This window comes from Medicago sativa, chromosome 3 (assembly GCF_051527215.1).
Source record: "Medicago sativa cultivar Bolivia chromosome 3, Bolivia_mono, whole genome shotgun sequence".
NCBI classification, from domain to species: Eukaryota; Viridiplantae; Streptophyta; class Magnoliopsida; order Fabales; family Fabaceae; genus Medicago; species Medicago sativa.
In genome coordinates, this window is record NC_140751.1 from 83352353 (window position 1) to 83377868 (window position 25516).

Here is a 25516-nt window from a genome sequence, read left to right on the forward strand (position 1 = left end):
TTATTGTTGAGACGGACTCCCACATCGTAGCTAAGACCATATCTCATAAGGCTCACAACCTCCACTTGCTCCCTCTTCTTCAAGAAGTTTTGTCGATCAATTTATTTGTGCATGTTCAACAAAATAAAATTCATTCATTTAGCATAACCTAAATTAAAAGTGGCATACCTACATATAAATAGACAATCAATTTCTCCTCTTACATGATGTAAACTAAAAGGATGAAATAAACACTATTGAGTTCAAAAATGGAACTCTCCAAAAAACGAAAAATGAATGTACATTCAGTGTATTATTCCCCACACATTTTTATTCGATCCAAATAACTAAATATACTATACACAATATTATAATCCTAACAAGGTAGAATACCAACAAAATCACTCACAAGACACAAGGAGACACATGCAATCAGATCTATGGATTTCATCTGCTTAAAATAATAAACTTTGACATTAAACTTGAACCGAGAAAACTTTGACATTAAACAACTTTATCTCAACTTTTAACAATTACAATAATTGTTATACACGAAACAGTATTCAAAATCTTAATTTAGATAAAGTATTATGGAGTTTAAACCTTGTCAAAAAATTTAAAAGAATATAGATCGAACAAATTAGGATTGTGAGATAAAACATATTTATTGAAAAGTCAATTGTTGTGTCGTTCGTCTTACTACTCTAATCACGGTGGATAGTTTGATTTAATCGAATTTCCATGACTGCATGCTTCATTAATTTTATTGCTCTTTGATGATCGTAGATGAATCTCTCGGTCTCGATGATTAGTTTTCGTTGCAATTTATTTTCTTTATAAAAAAGTTAACATATATTATTTTATTATGTATTTTAAATAAATCAGATAATAATATATCATAAATATACTTTTGGACCCTATTTTCCTTGACTCTTGATTTTATTCCCTCATACTTTAAATTAAAAAATATATCCCCAATTGTTTACAACTTCAAGGCATCTCAAAAACACTCTGCCATTCATTTTCATTTTAGAGTTAGCTTATTTCACTTTAAAGAGGAAATGAAAGAAATTAAAATCATCAATATGTTATTTTAAAAACGAAAAACCGAATCTTTTAATTTCTTAAACTTTAGTGCGCATATAGTTTTCTTAATGCATCATTTTTTTGATAGAAGACAATCCCAAAAGTCCAAAAGCATGTGGTGCCCATTTGTTTATTCAATATAAATATAAGGGTTCTAGACGGGGAACCCGATAGGTGACCAATTCCCATTTTGCGACCTAAACAAGGTCACGTAGGACACTTTGCATAATAAATTCAAACCATGCCATACCAAAAAGTACCCCTAAAATAAATTTCCCAACAACACTAACAATACAATCAAATATTAATAGAGCCACGTCTGGACAATACCATTATTAAGTAGCAAAATAGATTTATTGACTCAAAATAGAGAAGTCGGATCCGGAACCAGACCCAGACCCGGACCTGATGCTATCAACAATCTTTAATTTATGATGGGCCTGGTTCAAATCATTAGGGCAATAGTTCCTAACAGCAGAAAGCACATAAGGTGAGGTGTCGGTAGCAAGCCACTGTTCCACTTCAAACTGTTGTTGAGCGCAAGGAATGTGTACCCCAGTAGAAGTAACCTCAACATAATTACAATACCACCCATGATGAGGACCCGACCCATCTGAAGTCAAATTCACCGCACAAACGGGTCCTTCCAAACAAGGACCTTTGCCACTGAATATATCAAGGTTGCCCCGTTCATAGTAGTTATAATCCGGACCCATTAACCCGCCCCATAGCTCAAGATTCTTGATGTATATACCGTATCCGTATGAGTCATATAGCTTGAGTCCAATGATTGAGTCTGTTCCTCCTTTGATGATTGACCCGGTTCTAACGTACACCGTGTACACACAATCCTCCTCCTACATATGTTAGTATTGAAATATTCAATCAATAACAAACATAAAAAAGTTACGTAAATATAGCTCAGTTCATATGAGTTTCACCGATAGACTTAGTATTTAGAAAAATAAAATAAAATAAAATAAAATATAGGATTATTTATTTATACAAAAGAATGAAGAGAACTTCTTACGGATGTAACAATTCCGGCGAAGCAAAACGAGAGGAGGAAGAAGAGAGCCAAGAGACCTGTTGAGGTTGCCATGATCAGAGATAGAGATGAAGTTTCAGTGATGATGGATACATATACAGTGTAGTAGGTGTGTTCATAAATAGAGGAGTGACATATGGTAGATGGAGAATGGAGGATGAATCGATGAAGTTTATTAGGACAAGTTTTGATTAATTATTTATGGAAATGTTACTGTCATGTCCTCATCGGGTTGGATACCAGCTGCTTCGAAAAGAAAATTATTGATAACTAGACTTTTGACCCGTGCGTCACACGGGTTTTCTCGACTATAATAGAGGTCAATAAATAATCTTTAACCCGCAAGATCATTGATATGGTAGAAAATATTTTCTTCAAAAAAAAAAGGCACGATGATAGGAATGAAATTGGTGTGCAATGCATTTTTTTAGATGAAATTTGTTAGCTTAAATAATTGCAAACCTAATAAAGCAAATGAGCGGGAAAAAATTAGGTTAAGTTGCTGCAGACGTTAACAAAATTAATAAATAAGGATAAGGAAATTTTGAAATGGTTTAAGAAAATTCATTTTTTTAGATCTATTTTTAATGATTTTACTTATTAATTGATATGTTTTATGGAAACTCGGTATTTTTTTTAAGGAATAAAAACATAGTATTTGTCCTTTCAAAAAAAAACATAGTATTTGTATTTTTAAAATATCAATATTAACGTAGTGTTTTTTTTAAAGTTTTTTTTTAATATGAAAAACACCTTTAAATATTTGCACCATATTCGTTGATGATTTTCTGTGTTTATATCTGCGAAAGTGAATTTTTAGGTACCGATATGAGAAAAGTCGATATGATAAAATTTTAAAAACTCACAAATATTTTTAAAATGTCAAAAAAAAATATTTTACATGCAAATTAGTGCGATAAAAAGATTAACCGATGACATATTAGAAAAAAAAATGATGAGATTAAGTCCTCCAAATTAGTTTTGTAAAATAAAACTCCTCCAAATTAGTGAAATTTAAATAGGAAAATGCTAGCGGATGTCCGGGTGATACTCTTTAAAAACCTTAAATTGTAAGATTTTATGAAAATTTCTATGTTCTATGTATTGTGAAAATTGACGTATTTTTTTTTTAAAGAATAATTTCTTAATTTAGAATGTTTAAAGAATGTCTCGATGACCCGTTAACAATACTAATTAAGATACTAACCGATGATATATTAAAAAAATTGTGGACATTTTCTTATTAAAAAACCACCATACTCATCTTTTATGTGTGTTTTTCCAATTCAATTCAACTATTTCCATTCAATTCAATTCAACTATTTCCATTCAATTCTCGATGAAAAAGAAGGCCCTTGAGAGTCAATGAGTGGGAGAAAAACAACACTCACAGTTAAAATACAAATGAATAAGGTTGTGAGACGTGTCAGGAGACAAGTTAATAAGGTTGCTCATGCTATAGATAGAGCTGCCTTATACTACCCTAACTTTCATATTTTTAATGATGATTATTTGTACTCCTTAGTATTGAATGAAATGACTTAATTTTTCGAGTGCATCTTTGCTCCATTTAGGGAGCCTCCATTTATACCAATTCACTTTAGGGATGTTGGACATGTGGCAAATACAAAACCAATGGCTGAGATTAAAAGGCTTAGAAAAGGCATTTATTTACTGGAAAATAAACACACGCGTCTGCTCTTCCTCCTTTGCTCTTCCTCCATCGCCGACCCTTTACGTCAATCATCATCTTCTTCATGTTTACCACATTAATCAATTAAAACACTCTTTCTTATTTCTTCTGTTCTTGTTTGTAGTGTACATTTGTTCTGTTTCTCTTTGTTCTATTTTTCTTATTATCACTGCTGATGTCTCTAACTCTTCTTTTTGATGGGTCATAAAAAATAAGTATGATTCCAAGTTTGGAATCAACAACTCAACCACCGTCTTAAGCCACCGTCTTAAAGCTCTCTCTTCTCTTCAAGCCACCGTCACCAATTTCATCTCCTCTGGTTTAGTCGGTTTCTTCTTTTTTCATGAACATCTCTCTTTCCAGTTAGTAACTATTTTTCTTTTCAATTTCAATCTTTACATATTAATTAGCCTATTTGTAAGTAACTAATTGAACAAACAAAATTGAAATGGTACCAACGTCATGATTATGACCCTTTTGATAACAAAACAAAGATGAACGGATGATCAAAGGATGATTTTTTTTTTTTTAAAGAATAATCCATAGTCAAATTCTTAAAAGTTTGTAAATTTATTATCTTAAATTTGAGATTGTATGGTGCCCCATGTTAGCAAATTCAGATTTGACCAATGTTTCAATTGGGAACCTGAAAGAGATTTGGTAATGAAAAACACAAACCAAAAACAAGAAAACAACATAGATGTTTTGTACCGGAAGTGAGACGACGGTGCCTTGGTGGCGGCGCCGGCGAAAGGGAGATGGAGGGGCGGCGTTTTTGTGTTGTAACATAGGAGGAAGAGGATAGGCGTGTGTTTTTGTTTTTCAGTAAACAAATGCTTTTTCTAAGCCTTTTAATCTCAGCCATTGGTTTTATATTTGCCACATGTCAAACATCCATGAAGTGAAATGGTATAAATGGAGGTTCCCTAAATGGAGCAAAGATGCACTCTTTAATTTTTCCTTTGCTAAAAAAAAAATACGGATGAATAAACCGTTTCTTATATTTATGTCATAATAGGTTGTTTTATTTTTTATTATTTAATAGAAAATAAAACATAAAGTAATCCATTAAATTATCGACTTTTAATTTACTTTTTTTAGTAAGGACATTAATTTTCTTTTGATAGTAGATAACAAACAACAAATACTTCTTTCTTTAAAAGAAAAAACCTAAAAAAACAAATACTATATCGATCCCCTAAAAAAACAAATACTATATAGATTTATGATATTTCTAGAACCATTTGGATACATCGGAAGAATATGCGGGTCGTGGCAAAAAAGGTTCCATTTGAAATTGATATGTTAGATAAAATAAAAGGATTTAATGCAAAGCAGGTTTAGTCGATGTGGGGACATACAATTGTTCAATGATAAATTCAATATTAAGCATTACTTTATAGTTTTTGTCTAATTACATAAATGAATTAGGGATAAATTACCTATAATTTATCAAGGGGTAACATAGACTTGACTGTGTTATATTATGCACAAATTTATTTTTTAATATTGGATCAATATATCACATTATACCTCCAATCCAATGATAAGATTATTAATCCAAGAAAATAAACAAATTTGTACATGGTACATAATATATCTCTTTTTTTTGCCAAAAAAAATATCTCATTTTTTTTATAGGGAAAAATATATCTCACTTGTGCACAATAGAATTAACTTATTTTATATATTTGAATCCATCAAATACTTGCTTTATATTTCCAATCACCAAGGGTGTGGTTATGATGTTTGGTTATGAAAAAATAAATCAATAAATAAATAAATAGTATGTTGTTATTTAAAAATAAATGAATAAAACTTTAATCTTCTTGAATCAAGTTTATGACTTCCACTGTTTTTTGAAATATAATGATTAATCATCTTCCTCAATGATCAGCCAAATTGTCTTTTATCAATTCAACAATTTTGTATTGTGAGGATCAATCTTTATCATGTTAGGGATAAATTGCAACACATACATACTCTTTTTCACTTGCTTCGCATCTCTTATTCTCACTAATAGATGTATTCACAAAACCTCTTTATTCATCTCCTTTTCATTCCTTTGTTTCAAAATTGTGATTAGTTAGATACACTCTGTAGTTTGCGAGGGGTATTAGCAAGTAAATAATTTTTGTTAACTTCGTAATTCAAAACATTTTGTGTTAAAAATAAACGCTTAAAAATTGAATCATTTAGTTGGTTCGCGATGGTAGGGAATTTGATAAGGTCAATAGATCCTATTGTCATTTGTCTAAGGTTGTAGGAGATAACGATGATACTTTTTCTTGGATTGATTTATTTAATAAGTAAGAAGATAATTTTTTTTCTTTAAAGTGCGGTGTTTTGAACACCTACACCGGTTGTTTTTTCTTCACAATGAAAGTTTTTATCTAATAGACTTTATAATTTGGCTATTAAAAATGTGTTATGTGCATGTATTTTAGTAAGGGTTTGGAGTACATGTCGTTTGTTGGTCTTGGAGGAGAAGACTTTTCATGTGTGAATTTGAGTTAGGTTTAGAATGTAATTTTTTTTTATATAATTGTTTCATGCAAGCGATTGTATTTGATCGATAGACATGACGAAATGTTCGTAGTGAATAATACATTGTCAAAGGAGCTTATAAGGTGTCAAGAACATCCTTAAAAAAAAGGTGTCAAGAACACATCATATCTTTGAATATTATTCATTTTGGACGTTATTTGGAATAAAAATGCACCTTTGAAAGTGTATATAATTTTTTTAATAACAAGTTTCCTACAATCCGAACTATTGAATCACTTTTCTACGGTTCAGATCAGCTATTGCGTGTAACTGCGTGAAACATTTACAGCAGGCGATCTAGGTCCATGATTTGAGTCATCAATGAAACCATCCACATGGTGAAAACATCAACCACGTGCATGGTTAATGTTTTGTTGTTAGCTTGTGGTCTACTTCAAGACACACACCAATAGAATCATGAAGCCAATATCCTCAGTGATGAATCTTGCGGAACCTAGTATATAATATCGTTAAAAGCCCTAATCCATTAATCACCAAAGAAAGCACATCTGTAACATCTAGGAAAATGTCTGGTACTAGAACCCAATGTAATTTTCAAAAAATCTGAACTGATAAAGCTTAAATAATTTTGGAACCTTTAATACTAGAATTATATATATTTTCTAATGTACCCCAAGAATTTACAATTTACATTCTAGTCTACGACTCTAACTGTGATCCGGTAACGAAGAACTCTACATTGAACTGTTGACGAGTAGTCCGGACATACTCTTCAACTTTTCAATGTGAAGCTTAACCTGAAAACAACATCCAAACATAGTGAGCACAAAGACTCAGTAACATAGAATATAAAATAAAATGCACTTTTGATGTTCTCAGCCATGTCTGGGGTACTAGACGTGGAAAAAGCTCTCTCATCAATAATACTAATTAATAAACTCTTGCACCTATCTAACATTTTACCAAATAGACAATGGTTTATATACATAGGAATTCGTACATTATTTTCTTTAGCTACACTCTACAACTTCTTCTTAGAATCCTTTAACCAAATCAAATAGAATATGGAATGAGTAATATATTTCTTTGTGCAACTCAACATATAAGAATAAATGAGTATTACATATAGGAATTAGTCTTGTCAATTTTAATTGCAGATACTCTTAAGTGTGAGGGTACTTAGGAATAATCTACCTACTTGTGAAGTTAACTTATTCGCAAGCGGCGTCCTACTTACTACTTCATTAGCTCTTACCTCACAATTTATTACTTTGATTTATTTATGTCTATATGTAATGAATACACTTAGAGCTAACTTTATACTTGCTGCAAAAAAACTTATTATTACAGTAAACTACAATTATCTCACAACTAAGTACAAATAGTTACTTATTTCATCATAAGGCAATTTTAGTATACGACATTGTAACTTACTTCTATCCGGTGTTTACACGCATAATACATAAACAGGACTAGTAATTTAAACTCTATGAAATTCTATTTCTATTTCTTGAATCCCAAAATATATGATATCTACCTTTACTAACATTAACAAAAACACATAATTAGAGTTTTCATGTACAATTACATTAACAAAAACACATAATTAGAGTTTTCATGTACAATTATCTAAATCAATTTTCCCAAATTTAAATTCTAGAATCCCTAATTCCTCTTTTCCTCTCAATAATTAGTAAGGAAAATCTAAGTACATCCTAGATAGAGGTTTTGAGTTTGGGATAAGACTATGTTACCTTTGGGGTTCTAAGAGAAGATGGTAGAGATCCTAGCCTTAAAATTGTACCTTAATTTCCTAGCAAAACCTTCATCTTCTTCTTCTTCAACTCCATGGTTAGTTGCAGCCCTAACTCTCTTGTTCTTATCATCCCATTTCCCTAACTCTCCCTTAATTTCCTATAAGTGGGAATGGAGTAATGATATTTTGACATTCATTTGATGACAACTTTGTTGACAACCTTGTTTTTCTCATTTCTTATTGGTCAAAAACAATGGAGAGAGAAAAAGGAAGAGAGATGATAACAACATCATGTGAGTATGAGAGAGAAAGTTGTCCAAAAGTTGTCAAAAAGTGGTTGTCAAAATATCATTTCTCGTGGGAATGAGAAAGATATTGTGTGTGGCCATCGTATAAGTGAGGAAATGTTTACTAGCTTTAGCTTTGTTGGGTGGTGGATTTTCCTAAAGTGCCCCCAGTTAAATGTAGTCATTTCCCATGTATCATATCATATGTTTTTGGGCCAACTGACAGTTTGACTTGATTCATTCTAGCATTATACTTGATCTAATCTTCTAACACCAACACATAATTACAAACATATGATTTACTCAACAATATGAATAGTCATAAAATAAAGGTCAATAATAAATAACAATAATAATAAAATAAATATTTAGTCACCAAATTTGAGGATGTTAGAGCTATAATAATAAATTATTTGGTTATGAGAATTGGGGATGTTACAAAATCAGTACAAGAAGACAAATATTGATCTTGCCTTTGGTTACTAAACAAAAAACTAATATTGTAATTTAATTTTGTGCAAAACTTATCCGTAATTTTTATCAAGTAAACTATTATTTTAGTCCTTAAATGGGTGAGAAATTGTCACCGCCATAGTCCAAAAATATAGCACAATTGCAAACAACCAAACACATACTTAATTTTTTTTTGTCATTATTTTTATGGACTAAATTGATCAACACAACAATTCGAGGACTATAATGACAAAGTCTAAAGCATTCAAAGATAAGTAAACAAGTTGTTTATCCAATTTTTATTCAACCTCTCAGTCAACCAATTATTAGATTAGATTGGGGCAGTAAATGGAATAACATTTTTTTTTGAAAGGGTTTTTGTTCTAAAATCATACTTATTATATCTAATCTTTGTTAACATTGCTAATGACTTTGCAAACCCTAAACCTAGAATTTTTAGGGGCCAATCAAGCATGTCCGTTGGATCAAATCATTTGGCTAGGCATTCATCTCATCCTTTGATCTAATCTGACTTCATACTTTCATTTTCCCCATGCCACGTTAAATTATTGTATGTTTCCCATGCAGCACTTAACTATACAGGTTCTACATGCTATTTGTGCATTGCTTTGTAAATTACAATCATTTAATGTCACCATTTTCCCATAAGTGGCTGCAAGTTGTGTTGGTAATACCTATTCAAGAATGAAAGCATGTGACCATTATGAATTAAATTTGACCTCTCTCTTTCTCTTTGTCTTTCATCTAACCTTAATCTTTTTATCGCGATCGAGATTCTCCTACATCGACAGAGATAAAGAATTGGAACCTAATTGACGACGATTGACGGAAGCAAGTCGGTGAGGTCGTTTTAGTCAATTTCAAGGCACGTAAGAGTAACAGAGGGAGTGAATCGGAGCGAGATTGGGAGGTGAAGAAGGTGTTGACGGAGGAAATGGATGGTGATATGAGTAGAAAGGCAGCGGTGATGGCTAGGGTGACGGCGGTTTCTATCGGTGACAGAGATTTTAGAGCGCCGACGCGTTCAAAGGGAAAGAGACTGGTTCTTTCTGAGTCCGATGAAGGTTTCCGACAATCAAAAGCTTCTAAATTTGTTCAGGAACGTTCTCCTTTGTATAGAGGTTGAAATGAAATTTTGTAGATTATTCATATAATTAAAAATAGTAACAATAACTCTGTTTATTAACACAAATATCAGAGCTGGTATTTGGTTTGTGGATTGATATTGTGCAACAAATGTGTTTCGATATTGCATTGTTTCCTCCTCCCCTTGACACCTTCTACCCAAAAAGTATTTAAAAGCTGCATATCCTTCTTCTTCGACACCACCCATGGCGGTATCATTCATCCATATTTCTTGCTTAATTTCTTTGTTGTCTATAATATTTTGGTGCTTCAAGTTTGTTCACTTCTACATGAAACTTAGAATGATTAATAACATCATAATAAGTTATGTTATCTTAACTGATGTGCCACCTTATTGTTGTTTTGTAATTTTGATAATAATTTTGCTCAATGATTCCTTTGTTTATATGATTTAAAATTACCTTACTGGTTTGTGAATTTTTTGTTTTAACTTTTTCTGGTGTGTAATTAACTTTTTTATTTAGTTTGTCATGTGATAAAGTGTAGTCCTTATCAATCTAGGTGCTTACTGTTTAGTCCAGAAAAATGAGTTGAATAGGGTATACACTTTGCTGATACCGTATTGTTAAATTCAAGCAACATTTAGTTGATATTTCGTCACGCGTTAACTATATCCTTATTTTTGCTTCCTATGGTGATCTAACCTTAGTTGCTCAAATATATGTCTTTCTTTCTGGATGCAGATTTGAGATCTCAATAGATTGGGCTTTTGTAATAACTTTAAGATGATGTTCAGATTTGTCAATAATTAGATGTGTTTTATTTTCTACGTATGCCTTGATTGTTTTTTATTTTATAGTTTTGTGGTTGTTGTTCATGCAACGTTTCTTTACCTTTATCTATGATATTTTATATAGTTGGTTTCTAATTTTCATGACATTCACAAGATCAAGTGAGCAAGTAGTTTTTTCCATTAGAACTTTGCTTCCAAGATATGTGATGAAACTATCGTCTTTTAGACTTTTGTACCGGTAAATAACATCATGACAACAATAATGTGTCTTTGATTTCAATGATAAATGAGGTTTATAAAGTCTACTCCAAACTATGCATTCCCTATTTGACCATGATGAGAAAAATATTCTACTACTTAAATTCTATTTTCTGGCATAACTGGAACTTTGTTATAGAGCATTGAAGGGTTGCCTTTGATGTCCAGTGTTAAAGAGGACATATATATGGCATTTTATGATTTTTTTTTGTTCAATATGTTACTTCTTCTGAATTATTTTGCTGGGTAATTTGATTGTTTATACAAGATTTAAACTTCAATAGATTTCTTTTAGGCTTTGCTGCATAAGGTTAAGCATATTCTTATTAATTTATAATTCTTTGTATGTGTTTCTGTTATCCATTCATAGCTGCCACTATAACTAACACCAATGCTTATTCATGCCTTCTGTTAAACTTTGCTAATCTACTTTAATTCGCTTTTCATTTTGCGGTTAAAAATGACTTTTTTAGCAAGAAGGATTTTTTAAAAATAAAAAACAAACACAACAAAAATAAAAAAAGTAATTTTTTAGTTAAATAAATAGATTTTTTTTTAAAAAAAAAATCCAAAACAAACGGGCGTCATAAAACAACATATTAAATTCTCCATTGTTTATGACCCGGGCGGTAGCACGGGTAAAAGTTCTAGTTGATACAATATTATGAACTTTATAATAAATGCTTAAATTTAGGTTAAGTAAATGTGGGCCAAACAATGACGAAGGCTTGAATTTGGTCTTTTTTGGGAATGGAATAACATTCTTCAATTTTTTTTTGGGTTGATGTAGATTATGAAGAAGAAAAAATAATCCTTAGAATTTTAATTTAAAGATTTGTAAGAAGAGGAGGATTGCGATGAAGAGATAATGTTGCTGGAATTTTAAAAAAAATATTGATGAAGAGATGAAGTTGCTAGATTTTTAGAGCAGCAAATTTTGCTATTAAATTGATCTTTACATACGTGGAATGTGACATGGTAAACATATGAGTGTTTAATGTTGCACGTCAGCATGTTTAACGTTTGAATTTGTTGGAGTGCCTCATTTGATAGATGAAAAATAAATCGAGTGAAGATTTGACCATTTCAAAATATACAAGGACATAGTTGGTTGATGGTAACGAATTCAAGGATGAAGTAGCTTGCTTGCTCTCATAAAATTTAAAGATATCCCAAAATGTATGAAGCTAGTTGGTTTGATTTTGCTTTCCGTCAAATAAAATAGGTATATTGATGTCATTTTGAACTTAACTCACTTAGTATAGACATCACATTATATATGCAGAGGTCGTCGGGGTACGAATTCTCGATTCTCCACTTATTCACCTTAAAATGTGATTCTCTAGACACTATGTTGGTTGACAAAAAAATAAACATGTTGATTAGTCATCCAAAATACGTTAATCAATCAAATGTAAAATTGGGATAAACCAACCAACAATTAGAACATTCTAAATTCAACCATGTTGTGAATTCGGACAAAATCACACCAATGAATAACAAAGATGTGTGGAGCAAAGGAAGTGGTAATCAATAGATAAAGTGTCTCCAAGCAACAACAACAAAAAAACAGATCTAAATCTAAGTGTAGAGCAACACCACAAGCATAATCAAAGCAATAAAGATAAGCAATGAAAGAAAGGAACAAACACACCAAGATGGTAACCCAGTTCGGTCCAATATGACCTACTCTGGGGGAGAGGGCAGCCCTCCAATCCACTAAGATGAAAGTGATACAAATGGGTTACAAGAAATTAGCTTAAAAGCTCACAAAAGAACAAGACCATTTTCATGTCACCCACACTCACAATGAATCCTAAGAGAAAACACAAAAGGAAGCTTTTGATCCTTCCAATGGTGAAATCTCACTACCCAAGGTGTTTACAATGTTTCCCAACCCAAGAGATCCTCACTACAAAGACACTCAACCCTAAAGTTGCCTCCTTTGTAATCCAAGTTTCTCTCACTTCAAGCTCTACTTCAAAAACTGCAAAGAAACACTTATATAGCAGTCTTCAGCTGTCAAAATCGTGTCACGTTTGTCCAAATCGTGACACGTTTGATACGTACGACCCAAGGTACGACCAACCTTATCCTGAAAACTTGCCCAGCAAGCCGAAAATCGTGTCACGTTTTGCCAAAATCGTTCCACGATTACACACCAGCAAAACATGCTTTCGGCATAGCCAAAATCGTGAAACGTTAATGAAATCGTGTCACGTTTTCTCTGTTTCTCAAAACCACAAATTTGAAGCCAACAAACAACATTCTCCACCTTGACTTCTAATTTGGTGATGATGTCAGTTTAACCATCAACCACCATGCTGCTCTCTCTAAAAAGGGAATTACTCTTCAACAAACTTGATCAAGTCCAAGCAATGCTTGAACCTTGATCTAGGCAATGACTTGGTAAACACATCCGCCGGATTCTCTTCCGATGCCACCTTTTCCACCACAATCTCTTTTGATTCAATCATGTCTCTAACAAAGTGCAAATGAATGTCAATGTGCTTTGTCCTCTCATGATACACTTGATGATTTGCCAAGTGAATGGCGCTTTGGCTATCACAATGTATCTTCACACATTCTTGAGTAATTCCTAACTCACCAATCATCCCTTTCAACCATATGGCCTCTTTCACCCCTTCAACAAGGGCAATGTACTCCGCTTGAGTGGTAGATAATGCCACCACGGATTGTTGATTTGCCTTCCAACTAATAGCCGTGCCATAAAGAGTAAACACAAAACCCGATAGAGATTTTCTTGTGTCCACATTGCCCGCATAGTCCGCATCAACATACCCCTCTAAAGCGTCTTCATCTTGAGCTGCTCTTGTGTACTTCAAACCGCCCTTCAAAGACCCATTCAAATACCTCAACACCCACTTCAAAGCTTGCTAATGCACAATACCCGGATTTGCCAAAAACCGACTCACAATGCTAACCGCATAAGCTAAGTCCGGCCTACTACAAACCATTCCATACATGATGCTTCCAACCCCACTTGCATAGGGAGTACTTTTCATCGCTTGCTTCTCATCCTCGGATTGAGGACATTGTTTTATGGACAACTTTGTGTGGTGACCCAAGGGAGTGCTCACAGTTTTAGAGTTTGTCATTCTAAAACGCTCCACCACCTTCTTCAAATAACTAAGTTGAGATAAGAAAAGTTCACCTTTGTCACGATTCCTCAAGATATCAATTCCAAGAACTCTCTTTGCCGGACCAAGATCTTTCATCTCAAATTCACCATTTAACTTTTCTTTGAGCTTCACAATCTCATCCTTGCTAGAGCTTGCCATCAAGATATCATCCACATATAAAAGAAGGTAGAGAATGACTTTCTCACCCCTCTTCAACATGTACACACAAGAATTATACCCACTTCTCACAAAGCCGGTCTTCAAAAGAAATTCATCAAACCGACGATACCATTGCCTTGTGCTTTGCTTCAACCCATACAAAGATTTCTTCAAAAGACATACCTTAGACTTGTCCTCCACAAAACCTTCCGGTTGCTCCATGTAGATTGTCTCTTCAAGGTCACCATGTAAGAAAGCGGTCTTTACATCTATTTGTTCCAACTCAAGATTGAATTGATTCACAATAGCCATAAGAGTCCTTATGGAACAATGTTTCACCACCGGTGAGAAGATCTCATTGTAGTCGATCCCCTCCACTTGAGTGAAACCCTTGGTCACAAGTCTTACTTTGTACCTAGGACCTTCAACTCCCGGAATACCTTCCTTTTTCTTGAAGATCCACTTGCATCCAACTTCCCTTTGGTGTTTAGGTAGCTTCACAAGTTTCCAAGTTTGGTTCTTTTCCAATGAATCCTTCTCTTCATTCACTGCCTTCAACCAATACTTGCTTTCTTTGCTCTCAAATGCCTCCTTGAAGTTTCTAGGCTCCGAGTCTTGCACATCTTCAGCCGCATTTAGAGCAAAACACACCAAGTCCGCATAACCATATCTTATAGGTGCCGTAATGGTCCTCCTTTCTCTATCTCTAGCCAAAAGATAATCGAGATCTGTCATACCCCAATTTTTGACCAAAAATCCTACATTCATACACCGACACGTGTCCTTTAACCCCGACCTGTCCCAGCCTTTTCAATAAAAAAATTCGGCAGAGAGGCATAAGATGAAGTCAAGAATGGTCTACCAGAACATTCTCCAGAACGTTCTGGTCGTACTATAAGTGAAACAAAGTGACCTCATTATGTCCCATCAAGTATGCCACTAGATTACAACTGCACAACACCACACGTTTTGCTTCAAAAGTGCATGGAACTAAAAGAATGTTCTTGAGAACATTCTGGTGGAACTTCAAAGGGATAAGAATGACATCATCATGTCCCCTCATGTTGCCACAAGATCACAGCTGTTTTCTTTTTTGCTTTTTTTTTTTCCATCACGTGTGTTTGTCTCAAAAAGGAAAGGAACAACAAGAACATTCTTAAGAACATTCTCTATGTAGCAAATTTTACAACTTGGACATTCTTGCTCTCCAAGCAAGAAAAGACAGCACTTGTAGCTTTCAAATAAGTGCCAAACAGCTGTAAACAAGTGGCCTCCAAACTTCTACAGCTTGCATTCACGTGTCAACCTTTTATCTTTGCAAATTGGAAGTTCCAGAACGTTCTGGAGAACGTTCTGCATGAACAAAAGTCACATTTTTCTCATTCTTGCGCACCAAGCAACAAAAACATAAGCACATGGGCTGTTTTTTTTAGCAAAGGAAAACACAGCTGTACTACAACCTCACGTGGGCTGTCTCAAATGGCTAGAAAGAAGAGAATGTTCTTCAGAACATTCTTCACTTGGAATAACACATTTTTTGCAACACTTGTGCATCAAGCAACAAAGACATAAGCACATGGGTTGTTTTTAGCAAGGATAACACAGCTGTTTTTGTCTGTGAAGCTTCAAGACATAAGCTTCTATAAATACAAGCACATAGCAAGGCAAAAGGGAGGAGCTTACACACAAGAATTCCACTCTTTCTCTCACGTGAATACTCAAAGAAATATTCATCAAGCTCTTCAACAATCTCAACAAGCTTTTTTCTTTCTCATCACCATCAACAAACAAACAAAAATCAAACAAAAAAAAAACAACACACCATCATTACCAAAACAAACTAAAAAAAATCAAACAAAACAACCCGTTTTTTTTTTCCTTTTTTCCTTCCTTCTACTCTCCCCACAAAGGTATATCATCCTCCTTTTTCTTTTCCTTTTCTCTTCTTCCTTTCGTGTTCTCTCTCTCTCTCTCTCTCTCTCTCTCTCTCTCTCTCTCTCTCTCTCTCTCTCTCTCTCTCTCTCTCTCTCTCTCTCTCTCTATCTTTTCATTTAATTTACACTAAAATACACACCTCGATCCAGAGTGCTCTGGTCCTAATATTGATTGTTAATATTATATTTTTGTTTAATTTAAGGGTTAATATGTGTTTACCCCCCTGTAATTTGGGCGAGTTCCGGTTTTCCCCCTGTAAAAAATTTTGTTAAAATTCAGACCCTGTAATTTGAAGATTCCGTCGAAAACCCCCCTGGTCGAATCTGGCACACGCCAGGTGCTGATGTGGCATGCCACGTCACCTTTTTATGATGATGTGGCACGCTGACTGTATAATTATTTTATTTTTTATATTGTACACGTGGCAAAAAATTTTAATTAAAAAAATATGTTTTTTAAAATTTTTTTAAAAAATATTTTTAAAAATATTTTTTCTAAAAAAAAGGAAATTTTTTTTAACAAAATAAAAATGAAAAAATACCGAAAAAATTAATAAAAATGAAAAAAAAAATCTGGAAAATTTTAAAAATAAAATCTGGAAAAATTAAAAAAATGAAAACATTCTGGAAAAAATTAATAAATTTCGAAAAATTCATATTTCCAGATTTTTTTCAATACCGGAAAAATGAAAAAAATTCATTTTTTTCAGAAAGTACTTTTCAAAAATGTCCTCAATTTTCAATACAAATAATTTCCAGATTGTTTTTATCCTCAATTTTTAAATATTAGAAAATATTCTCAAGTTTGTAACACATCGTAAAAAAAAATTGAAAAAAAATCTGAATTTTCAAAAATTTTTAAATAAATTTGTACACAGATTTTTAAAAATAAAAATATTTTCAAGATTTTTTTTTGTTGAGAAAATTTGAAAAACTTCTTTTTCGAAAAATAAAAACAATCTGGAATTTTTTTTAATATTTACGATGTATTACATGTTTTATTTGTATTGAAAATTGAGGACATTTTTGAAAAGAAACAACCAGTCCCAAAGAGCTGATTAATCTTTTTTCAAAAATTTCAAAATTGATCATTTTCAAAATTTTCAAGATTAATCATATTTATAAAAATCATGTCCGAATAACAGGATACAATGTATATTGATTGACACCGGTATATAAATCATGTTATACGGTTGAAAGACAAGTACTTTCCGAAAAAAAAAAGAATTTTTTTCATTTTTCCGGTATTGAAAAAAATCTGGAAATATGAATTTTTCGAAATTTATTAATTTTTTCCCGAATGTTTTCATTTTTTTTAATTTTTCCAGATTTTATTTTTTATTTTTAAAATTTTCCAGATTTTTGTTTTCATTTTTATTAATTTTTTCGGTATTTTTTTTTTATTTGTTAAGAATTTTTTTCGTTTTTTTAAAAAAAAAAAATTAAAAACATTTTTTTAAATTTTTTTTTAAATAAAATATTTTTTTAATTAAAAATAATATTTTTTTAATAAAAAAATAAAAAATGCCACGTGTACAATATAAAAAATAAAAAAAATTATACAGTCAGCGTGCCACGTCAGCATAAAAAGGTGACGCGGCACGCCACATCAGCACCTGGCGTGTGCCAGATTCGACCAGGGGGTTTTCGACGGAATCTTCAAATTACAGGGTCTGAATTTTAACAAAATTTTTTACAGGCGGGAAAACCGGAACTCGCCCAAATTACAGGGGGGTAAACACATATTAACCCTTAATTTAATTATTCTCCAGAACAATCTGGTCCTTGTTAATTAAATTAATCCAGAGTGCTCTGGTCCTAATTAACTGTTAATATTTATATTTTTTTTAATTTAATTATTCTCCAGAACAATCTGGTCCTTGTTAATCAAATTAATCCAGAGTGCTCTGGTCCTAATTAACTGTTAATATTATATTTTTTGTTCATATTATATTATTCTCCAGAACAATCTGGTCCTTGTTAATTAAATTAATCCAGAGTGCTCTGGTCCTAAATAAACTGTTAATATTATATTTCTGCTAATATAATCATTCTCCAGAGTATTCTGGTCCGTGTTAAAATAACCTTATATTTCATCTTAACATCATTTTTTCTCATTCTACTTATACAATCATTCTCCAGAATGTTCTGGTTCTATATATAAAAATTACTATTTATTTTGTTGAACTAACATAAACCAAAAATCTTTTTCACGCCCACGCGCGTTTAAAATTTTTTCTCAAACGGATGCCATCGCCCAAGCGCGAATCCGCCCCCCTTTTTAACCAAACTTTTCGCCCAAATCATTTTCATAAATAAAATCAATCAGCACAAAAACATTTTCTACCCAGAACTACGTAGCTTTGATTTCTCTATCGCACCCGGAGATATGTAGGAGCAAGATGAAACTCTTGTCAAGCACAATAACAAAAAAACCCTTTTTTTTTTTCTCTATAACGAAAACATGCAGATATATCAAAATCACAAAAAATATTTTCATAAACAAACCTTGATCCTAAATCAAGCGATCGTCTTTTTATTTTTACTTTCTTAATCAAATCATCAGTCAATTCTAATTCTATTTTGAGTCACCTTTCTTTTAAATTAAAAAAAACACAAACAAATTCCAATTTGCCATTTGGCTTTTATTTTAAAACCTTTTTTCAAAAAACATTAAAAAGCACTCAACAAATCAAACGTCAATTTCTACCCCGAACTACGAGGCTTTGATCCTTCACGGGTACGTAGGCAAAGGACATGCGTCCTTCCAAATCAATAAAAATGTAGATAAATTAGGTCTTCTTTTCTTTTATCATTTCAAGTTCCATTTTTTTAAAGCAAGCAAGTTTATAGCACAAAAGTTAAATAAAATCAAGAGGTTCTCGTAGAGTACTACGAATATTTAGGGTGCTTAACACCTTCCCTAAATATAACCAACCCCCGAACCCTTAATCCCTAAAAATGTGGTATTTGAACCTTTTTCCACTTTCTTTTGAAAAGAATTAAATGTTCAGTCGTGAAATCAAAAGTGGGTCAGACGCCGATCAAACGGCCTTCGACCAGTCCGAAAAATGACGCGACAGGATCCACTACCGGTTGAGTTCCACTTGTATCCGATGTTGAAGTTTCATCTTCCACATCATCTTTCTCTTCATTTGGAAGCTCCACCTCAAACTGAGTTTCCTCCACAATTGTTTCCGGTACTAAAGTCTCTAGGTCTTTACACTTCATCCCCGTACGGGTCTCATCAAAGGTAACATCCCTACTAATCAAGACTTTTGATCCTCCACTAGAGTCCAATTTCCACAACTTGTAACCCTTCACACCTTCCGGATAACCAATGAAGACACATTTCAAAGCTCTAGGCTCAAGCTTGTCTTGCTTGATATGTGCATATGCCAAAGCTCCGAAAACCTTCAAACATGAGTAATCTGCCGGTTTCCCACTCCATACTTCCATAGGTGTCTTGAAGTCGATTTCCGTTGATGGACATCTATTGATCAAATAAGCAGCAGTTGTCACTGCTTCACCCCAGACACTCTTAGGTAACCCAACTCCTAGAAGCATACACCTCACCCGCTCCAAAAGGGTCCTATTCTTCCGTTCAGCAAGACCATTTTGTTGCGGTGTTCTTGGTACGGTTCTATGCCTCTTGATTCCTTTCAACCTGCAAAACTCATTAAATTGTTCTGAAACAAACTCCAGGCCATTGTTAGTTCTCAAACCTTTTAGTTTAGTTCCCATTTGATTTTCTATGAGAGTGTGCCATTCCTTAAACTTCTCAAAGGTGTCACTTTTGTTTTTCAAAACAAAGACCCACACTCTCCTAGAATAATCATCAATGATGGAAAGAAAATAGGAATCCCCTCCATGAGAAAGAGTCTTGGAAGGACCCCAAAAGTCCGAATGCACATACTCAAAAGGTCTACTAGAATGATGCATACCACTACCAAACTTCACTCTATGTTGCTTGCCTAGTATGCAATGCTCACAAAATTCTAGCTTGTCCAATTTATCTTTTCCTAGCAAACCTTGTTTAGCTAGTTCAACTAAACCTCTTTCACTAACATGCCCCAATCTCAAATGCCACAATTCGGAATTATTATGAGGTACAACACTAGCTACCGATGCATTACCAATTACTATGGAACCATCTAAAATGTATAAACCATTCATTTTAGACCCTTTAACCGTAATCAATGCACCATGCGAAATTTTACAAACCCCATGCTCAATTCTAGTGCAATAACCTAGACTATCAAACATGCTAAGGGAAATTAAATTTCGTTTAAGTTTGGGAACAAACCTCACATACTTTAAAAGGAATTCACGGCCATCAAACATCTTTGGACGAACGGTGCCCATGCCTTGGACTTTGCACGCTCTGTTATTTCCGAGTCGAACAACTCCTCCTTCTTTTAAAGCTAAAGTCTCCAAATATTCCTTCCTAGGACACATGTGATAAGAGCATCCCGAGTCTAAAACCCAACTCTTCTCCGGTTCCCAACTTGTGACCACTAGTGCACCCGCACTCTCATAACCATCTTCATCGGACGCCACCACAACTTGAACGGAAGAACTACCATTGCCCCCTTTATCCGGGCAATCCTTCTTGAAGTGACCTTGCTTATGACAAAGAAAGCATTTATACTTTTATTTGTCAAAGCCCTTGGACTTAGACTTGGACCTCGACTTCCCCTTGCCTTTTCCTCTTTGCTCACTTCTCCCTCTTGCAACATTCAAGCCTTCACCACTCTCATCAACCTTCAAGTCCTTAAACTTGGTCAATTCCTTGGTTCTCAAAGTCGATTGGACCTCCTCCAAAGTAGTGGTGCCCTCCTTACCATAAAGGATGGTAGCCTTAAAATGCTCAAAAGACTTTGGTAATGAACAAAGTAACAACAAAGCCTTATCCTCATCTTCCATATTAACTTCAATATTGGCCAAATCATCAAGAATTTTGTTAAATTCCGCCAATTGCTCCGAGATTGTTTTAGACTCCACCATCCTGAATGAATAGAGTTGTTGTTTCAAGAGTTGCCTATGAGCCAACGATTTCTTCATGTACAATGACTCCAACTTAGCCCACATCGACGCCGCGGTAGCCTCCCTCGCGACATCCCTTAAAACCTTATCACCGAGACATAAAACAATGGCACTCTTTGCCTTGTCTATCATCTCACGCTTCTCCGCTTGTGTCAAATGTGCCGGCGTCGACGCTTCACCCTTCAATGCTTCTACACACTTTTGTTGTGTCAAAACCACTTGCATCTTAACCTTCCACAACCCGAAATCATTACTTCCGGTGAACTTCTCGATGTCCCACTTTGAACCCATGATACCAACTTTACCAATTTACGCCTATGCCCCACGGTGGGCGCCAATTGTTGTGAATTCGAACAAAATCACACCAATGAATAACAAAGATGTGTGGAGCAAAGGAAGTGGTAATCAATAGATAAAGTGTCTCCAAGCAACAACAAAAAAACAGATCTAAATCTAAGTGTAGAGCAACACCACAAGCATAATCAAAGCAATAAAGATAAGCAATGAAAGAAAGGTACAAACATACCAAGATGGTAACCCAGTTCGGTCCAATATGACCTACTCTGGGGGAGAGAACAGCTCTCTAATCCACTAAGATGAAAGTGATACAAATGGGTTACAAGAAATTAACTTAAAAGCTCACAAAAGAACAAGACCATTTTCATGTCACCCACACTCACAATGAATCCTAAGAGAAAACACAAAAGGAAGCTTTTGATCCTTCCAATGGTGAAATCTCACTACCCAAGGTGTTTACAATGTTTCCCAACCCAAGAGATCCTCACTACAAAGACACTCAACCCTAAAGTTACATCCTTTGTAATCCAAGTTTCTCTCACTTCAAGCTCTACTTCAAAAACTGCAAAGAAACACTTATATAGCAGTCTTCAGCTGTCAAAATCGTGTCACGTTTGTCCAAATCGTGACACGTTTGATACGTACGACCCAAGGTACGACCAACCTTATCCTGAAAACTTGCCCAGCAAGCCGAAAATCGTGTCACGTTTTCCCAAAATCGTGCCACGATTACACACCAGCAAAACATGCTTTCGGCATAGCCAAAATCGTGACACGTTAATGAAATCGTGTCACGTTTTCTCTGTTTCTCAAAACCACAAATTTGAAGCCAACAAACAACAAACCAGTTGAACAAGTAAGTACAAGCTAAATTCTAAAACACCGATATATAATTTTTTTTTGAATAATACATTGATGGATACTTAAAAAAATGTTTTCACGCATTCTAATTATGCTTGAATTCCAATTTATTATTAGTTTTATTTCAAATCTAATTATATTATTATTCTAAACTTAACCCTGGTAAATCCTTTTATAAACGTTTACATGTTCTTTAGATTATAAGATACTATATACAATCCCACATATTTAATTTGAACCTTGAGTCTTGATAAGCTCTTAGAATCCAAATCACCCACCCTTATGTAACATATCTAGATTTTTTGGATTTCAGAATATTTTTTAAAAAATGATATTGCATATCAAGTTACCAAGTAGTTATATATAGTTTCAGGTATATTTGTTACATTTTTTTATTATAAAAAACATCTAAAAATTATCAATTTTCACCTGTTTGTCACAATATTTTATAAAAATTGACAATATGAAAAACTAAAATCTAAAATTTTCTTCCAATGATAACTAATTTTTAGTAGTTTTTCTTGAGTTTTTTTTTAAATGAATTTTCAAAAATAAAACACGATTTTAATATGGTAGTGTTAATAAGTCAAGTGACTTCCTTCAAAAAAAAAGAAGTCATGTGACTATCGATGTGACTTTGTGGAATGCTCAAGTGTTGTAGTCAAAACCAAGTCATTTTTACTACAAACGAAATTATTGAAAACATGTTGTATCACAAAACAAACATATATACTCGAAGAATGATTTCATCGAAAATCAGATAAATGCATTTTGAAGAAAGACAATGCTGAAGGCAATTGCATAATCAAAGTGTTTCCAATCATAAAAAAAGTAATTACCATGTAAAGAGTGCAAGTGAAGTTCAAATGAGTGGTTACACTTGAGATTTAATCAACTTTCAAAAGATTGGGGGGAACTTGTCAATGAAGTTTTTAGGTGGTTTAGGACATTTTTCATCCATCCAAGTAGTTAATTAGTTTCTTTTTAGTCTACAAATAATAATTTAATAACTCAATGCAAAGTTGTTCCTTTCCATTTCAAAAAACTATGCCTACTAGATAAATAGATCCACCACCATCACATGATAACACATTTTATTAGCAATGTTGAAGAGAACGATGTATGCAACTCGATATATCCCTTTTTTTTTTTATCTTTGCAAGCTTTGGATATGTACATTTTCCCTTTTTCTTGTGCATTTCACTTTACCATTTTAGTGAGTCTTAGATTGACCTGTCGAATTCATTTGTTGGGAAGAAAGGATTTGCACACCAATAAATAGACAAACACAAAACATCATCTTTTTTTGTCAAAAGAAAAAAAACATCTTTTTTTTGGGTCAAACACAACATCTTTTTTTTATAAAATCTATCAAACCAACACTTAAATATCCATTTATACAATAATAATTGTAGAAATTCATGTGTTTAATTATAATTATAACTTTTTTTTTTTGAAGAAAATTATAATTATAACTTGATTTATAATTATAATTAAACACATGAATTGTCCATGCCCTTTAGCTCTTAATTGCAAAAACTGCAAATCAAATAAACAATTTTATGTCAATGACATCCATCAAAAAATTTAAAGGAAAAAATTTAGATTCTTTAGGAGTTTTTCGTGTGGTTCTTAACTAAATTCACTATGATTTTCTTAAATCCATAATTTTCTCAAAGTTTGTTATGTATAAAAAAAATGTGTATTTTTAGTTAAAAACTATGCGAAAAACACCTAAAGAATTGTACCTAATTTTTTTTTCTTTTTTTAAATGGGCTTATGTGGTCGGATTATTAATTATTTTTGACTTTAAAGTTTCAAGTCGGCCCAAGGCTATTTCCAATGAGGTGACAAATTAAAAACCCCAGTCGACATAACACTTGACCCAAAAAAAAGGCCGACATAATATGAATGTTGATTTTTAATTACACAAAAGGACAAATCGAAGCAATTAAAATCAAAATCAAGATCAAAATAAAATTCATATGATTGAATAACAATGATTTTGTAAAAAGAAAAAGAATAACAAAGATATTTTTGGTAGATCGAATAACAAAATTTAAAGTCCATTTAAAGAGAATAACAAAGATTTAAATGCAATTTTGATATTTTTATCTTATTTTAAACGGGATGATCTATCAACTTATTAAGAAAAAAAGTTAATATGCGAAAAAGAGTTATTTTTAATATAGTTAAAAATGTTTTTAAGCATCTTCTAGTCATATCCCGTTTAGGATCAAAACTCCCTCACTCACTTTTTATAAGTATCTTTTATTTCTTTTACATGTTAATTACAATATATAATGAAGAAAAAAAATTCTTAAGAAATATATTTATAGTACCCTCTCATTCTTCTATCTATAACCCATTTAAAGATATTAAAGATAGAATAATGGGAATGTACAAATGTATATATTAATTATATATTATCAAATTTTTCTTTCTTTCAATATATGTAATGTAAAAGATATTAAAGATGCTTATAAAAAAGTGAGTGATGAGGGAGTTTTGATCATCCATTTCAAGGGTGATTAAACCACCTCAAACTGCCAATTCGATCAATCTCCCAAATCCAAACAAACATGCAAAATCTATATTGATCTCTTCACAAAAATTAAGGATCCAAGTCTATCCATCTATTCCAAATTTATGGCTACATGTGCATGCATCACCTTAACCATTACATCATTCACAAATTACAAGTTCACTACCACTCTCAATTCTTAACAAAGAAAAAAGCTCTATATATCATTCACATGAAGTATAATCATCATATCTCAAAGTTGGCTTTGCTCTGAATCCAGCTCATTTAATACTCATACACTTTACTTAAAATGAAATCAGACAAAAAATAATCTCACTTGGGACTCGTAGACAGCAGAGTGTACTAGAAAACCAGCAGTGATCAAAGCATGCAAAAACACACTCCATGCATATATATATATATAGGAAAATATCCAAAAGGACACACAGAAACACCCGGCACTAACTCCGGTTTTTCCTCAAATATCGGTTGTTCCCTTATGAGCTTCATTTAATTTCCTTACACCTTTCTAAACCGCCATATTCTCCAAATTTCATATATAAACACAACTCCACCACCTTTTT

At 33.0% G+C, this 25516-nt stretch overlaps 1 protein-coding gene and 1 long non-coding RNA gene across 2 annotated transcripts; both read right to left on the reverse strand.

Annotated features, from left to right (window-relative positions):
* Window positions 1-1165: 1165 nt before the first annotated feature.
* On the reverse strand, window positions 1166-2177 carry LOC146941062 (PLAT domain-containing protein 3-like). The gene is made up of 2 exons (XM_085754857.1): window positions 2096-2177; window positions 1166-1922 (listed from the first exon to the last, which is right to left on the reverse strand). Exons 1-2 carry the CDS (start codon window positions 2165-2167, stop codon window positions 1419-1421), a joined length of 576 nt encoding a protein of 191 aa, XP_085610983.1. The 5' UTR covers window positions 2168-2177; the 3' UTR covers window positions 1166-1418.
* Window positions 2178-6815: 4638 nt separating this feature from the next.
* Window positions 6816-8436, reverse strand: LOC146941063 (uncharacterized). The gene is made up of 2 exons (XR_015033513.1): window positions 8069-8436; window positions 6816-7111 (listed from the first exon to the last, which is right to left on the reverse strand). It is a non-coding gene; the product is annotated as an uncharacterized LOC146941063 (long non-coding RNA).
* Between the last annotated feature and the right edge of the window lie 17080 nt (window positions 8437-25516).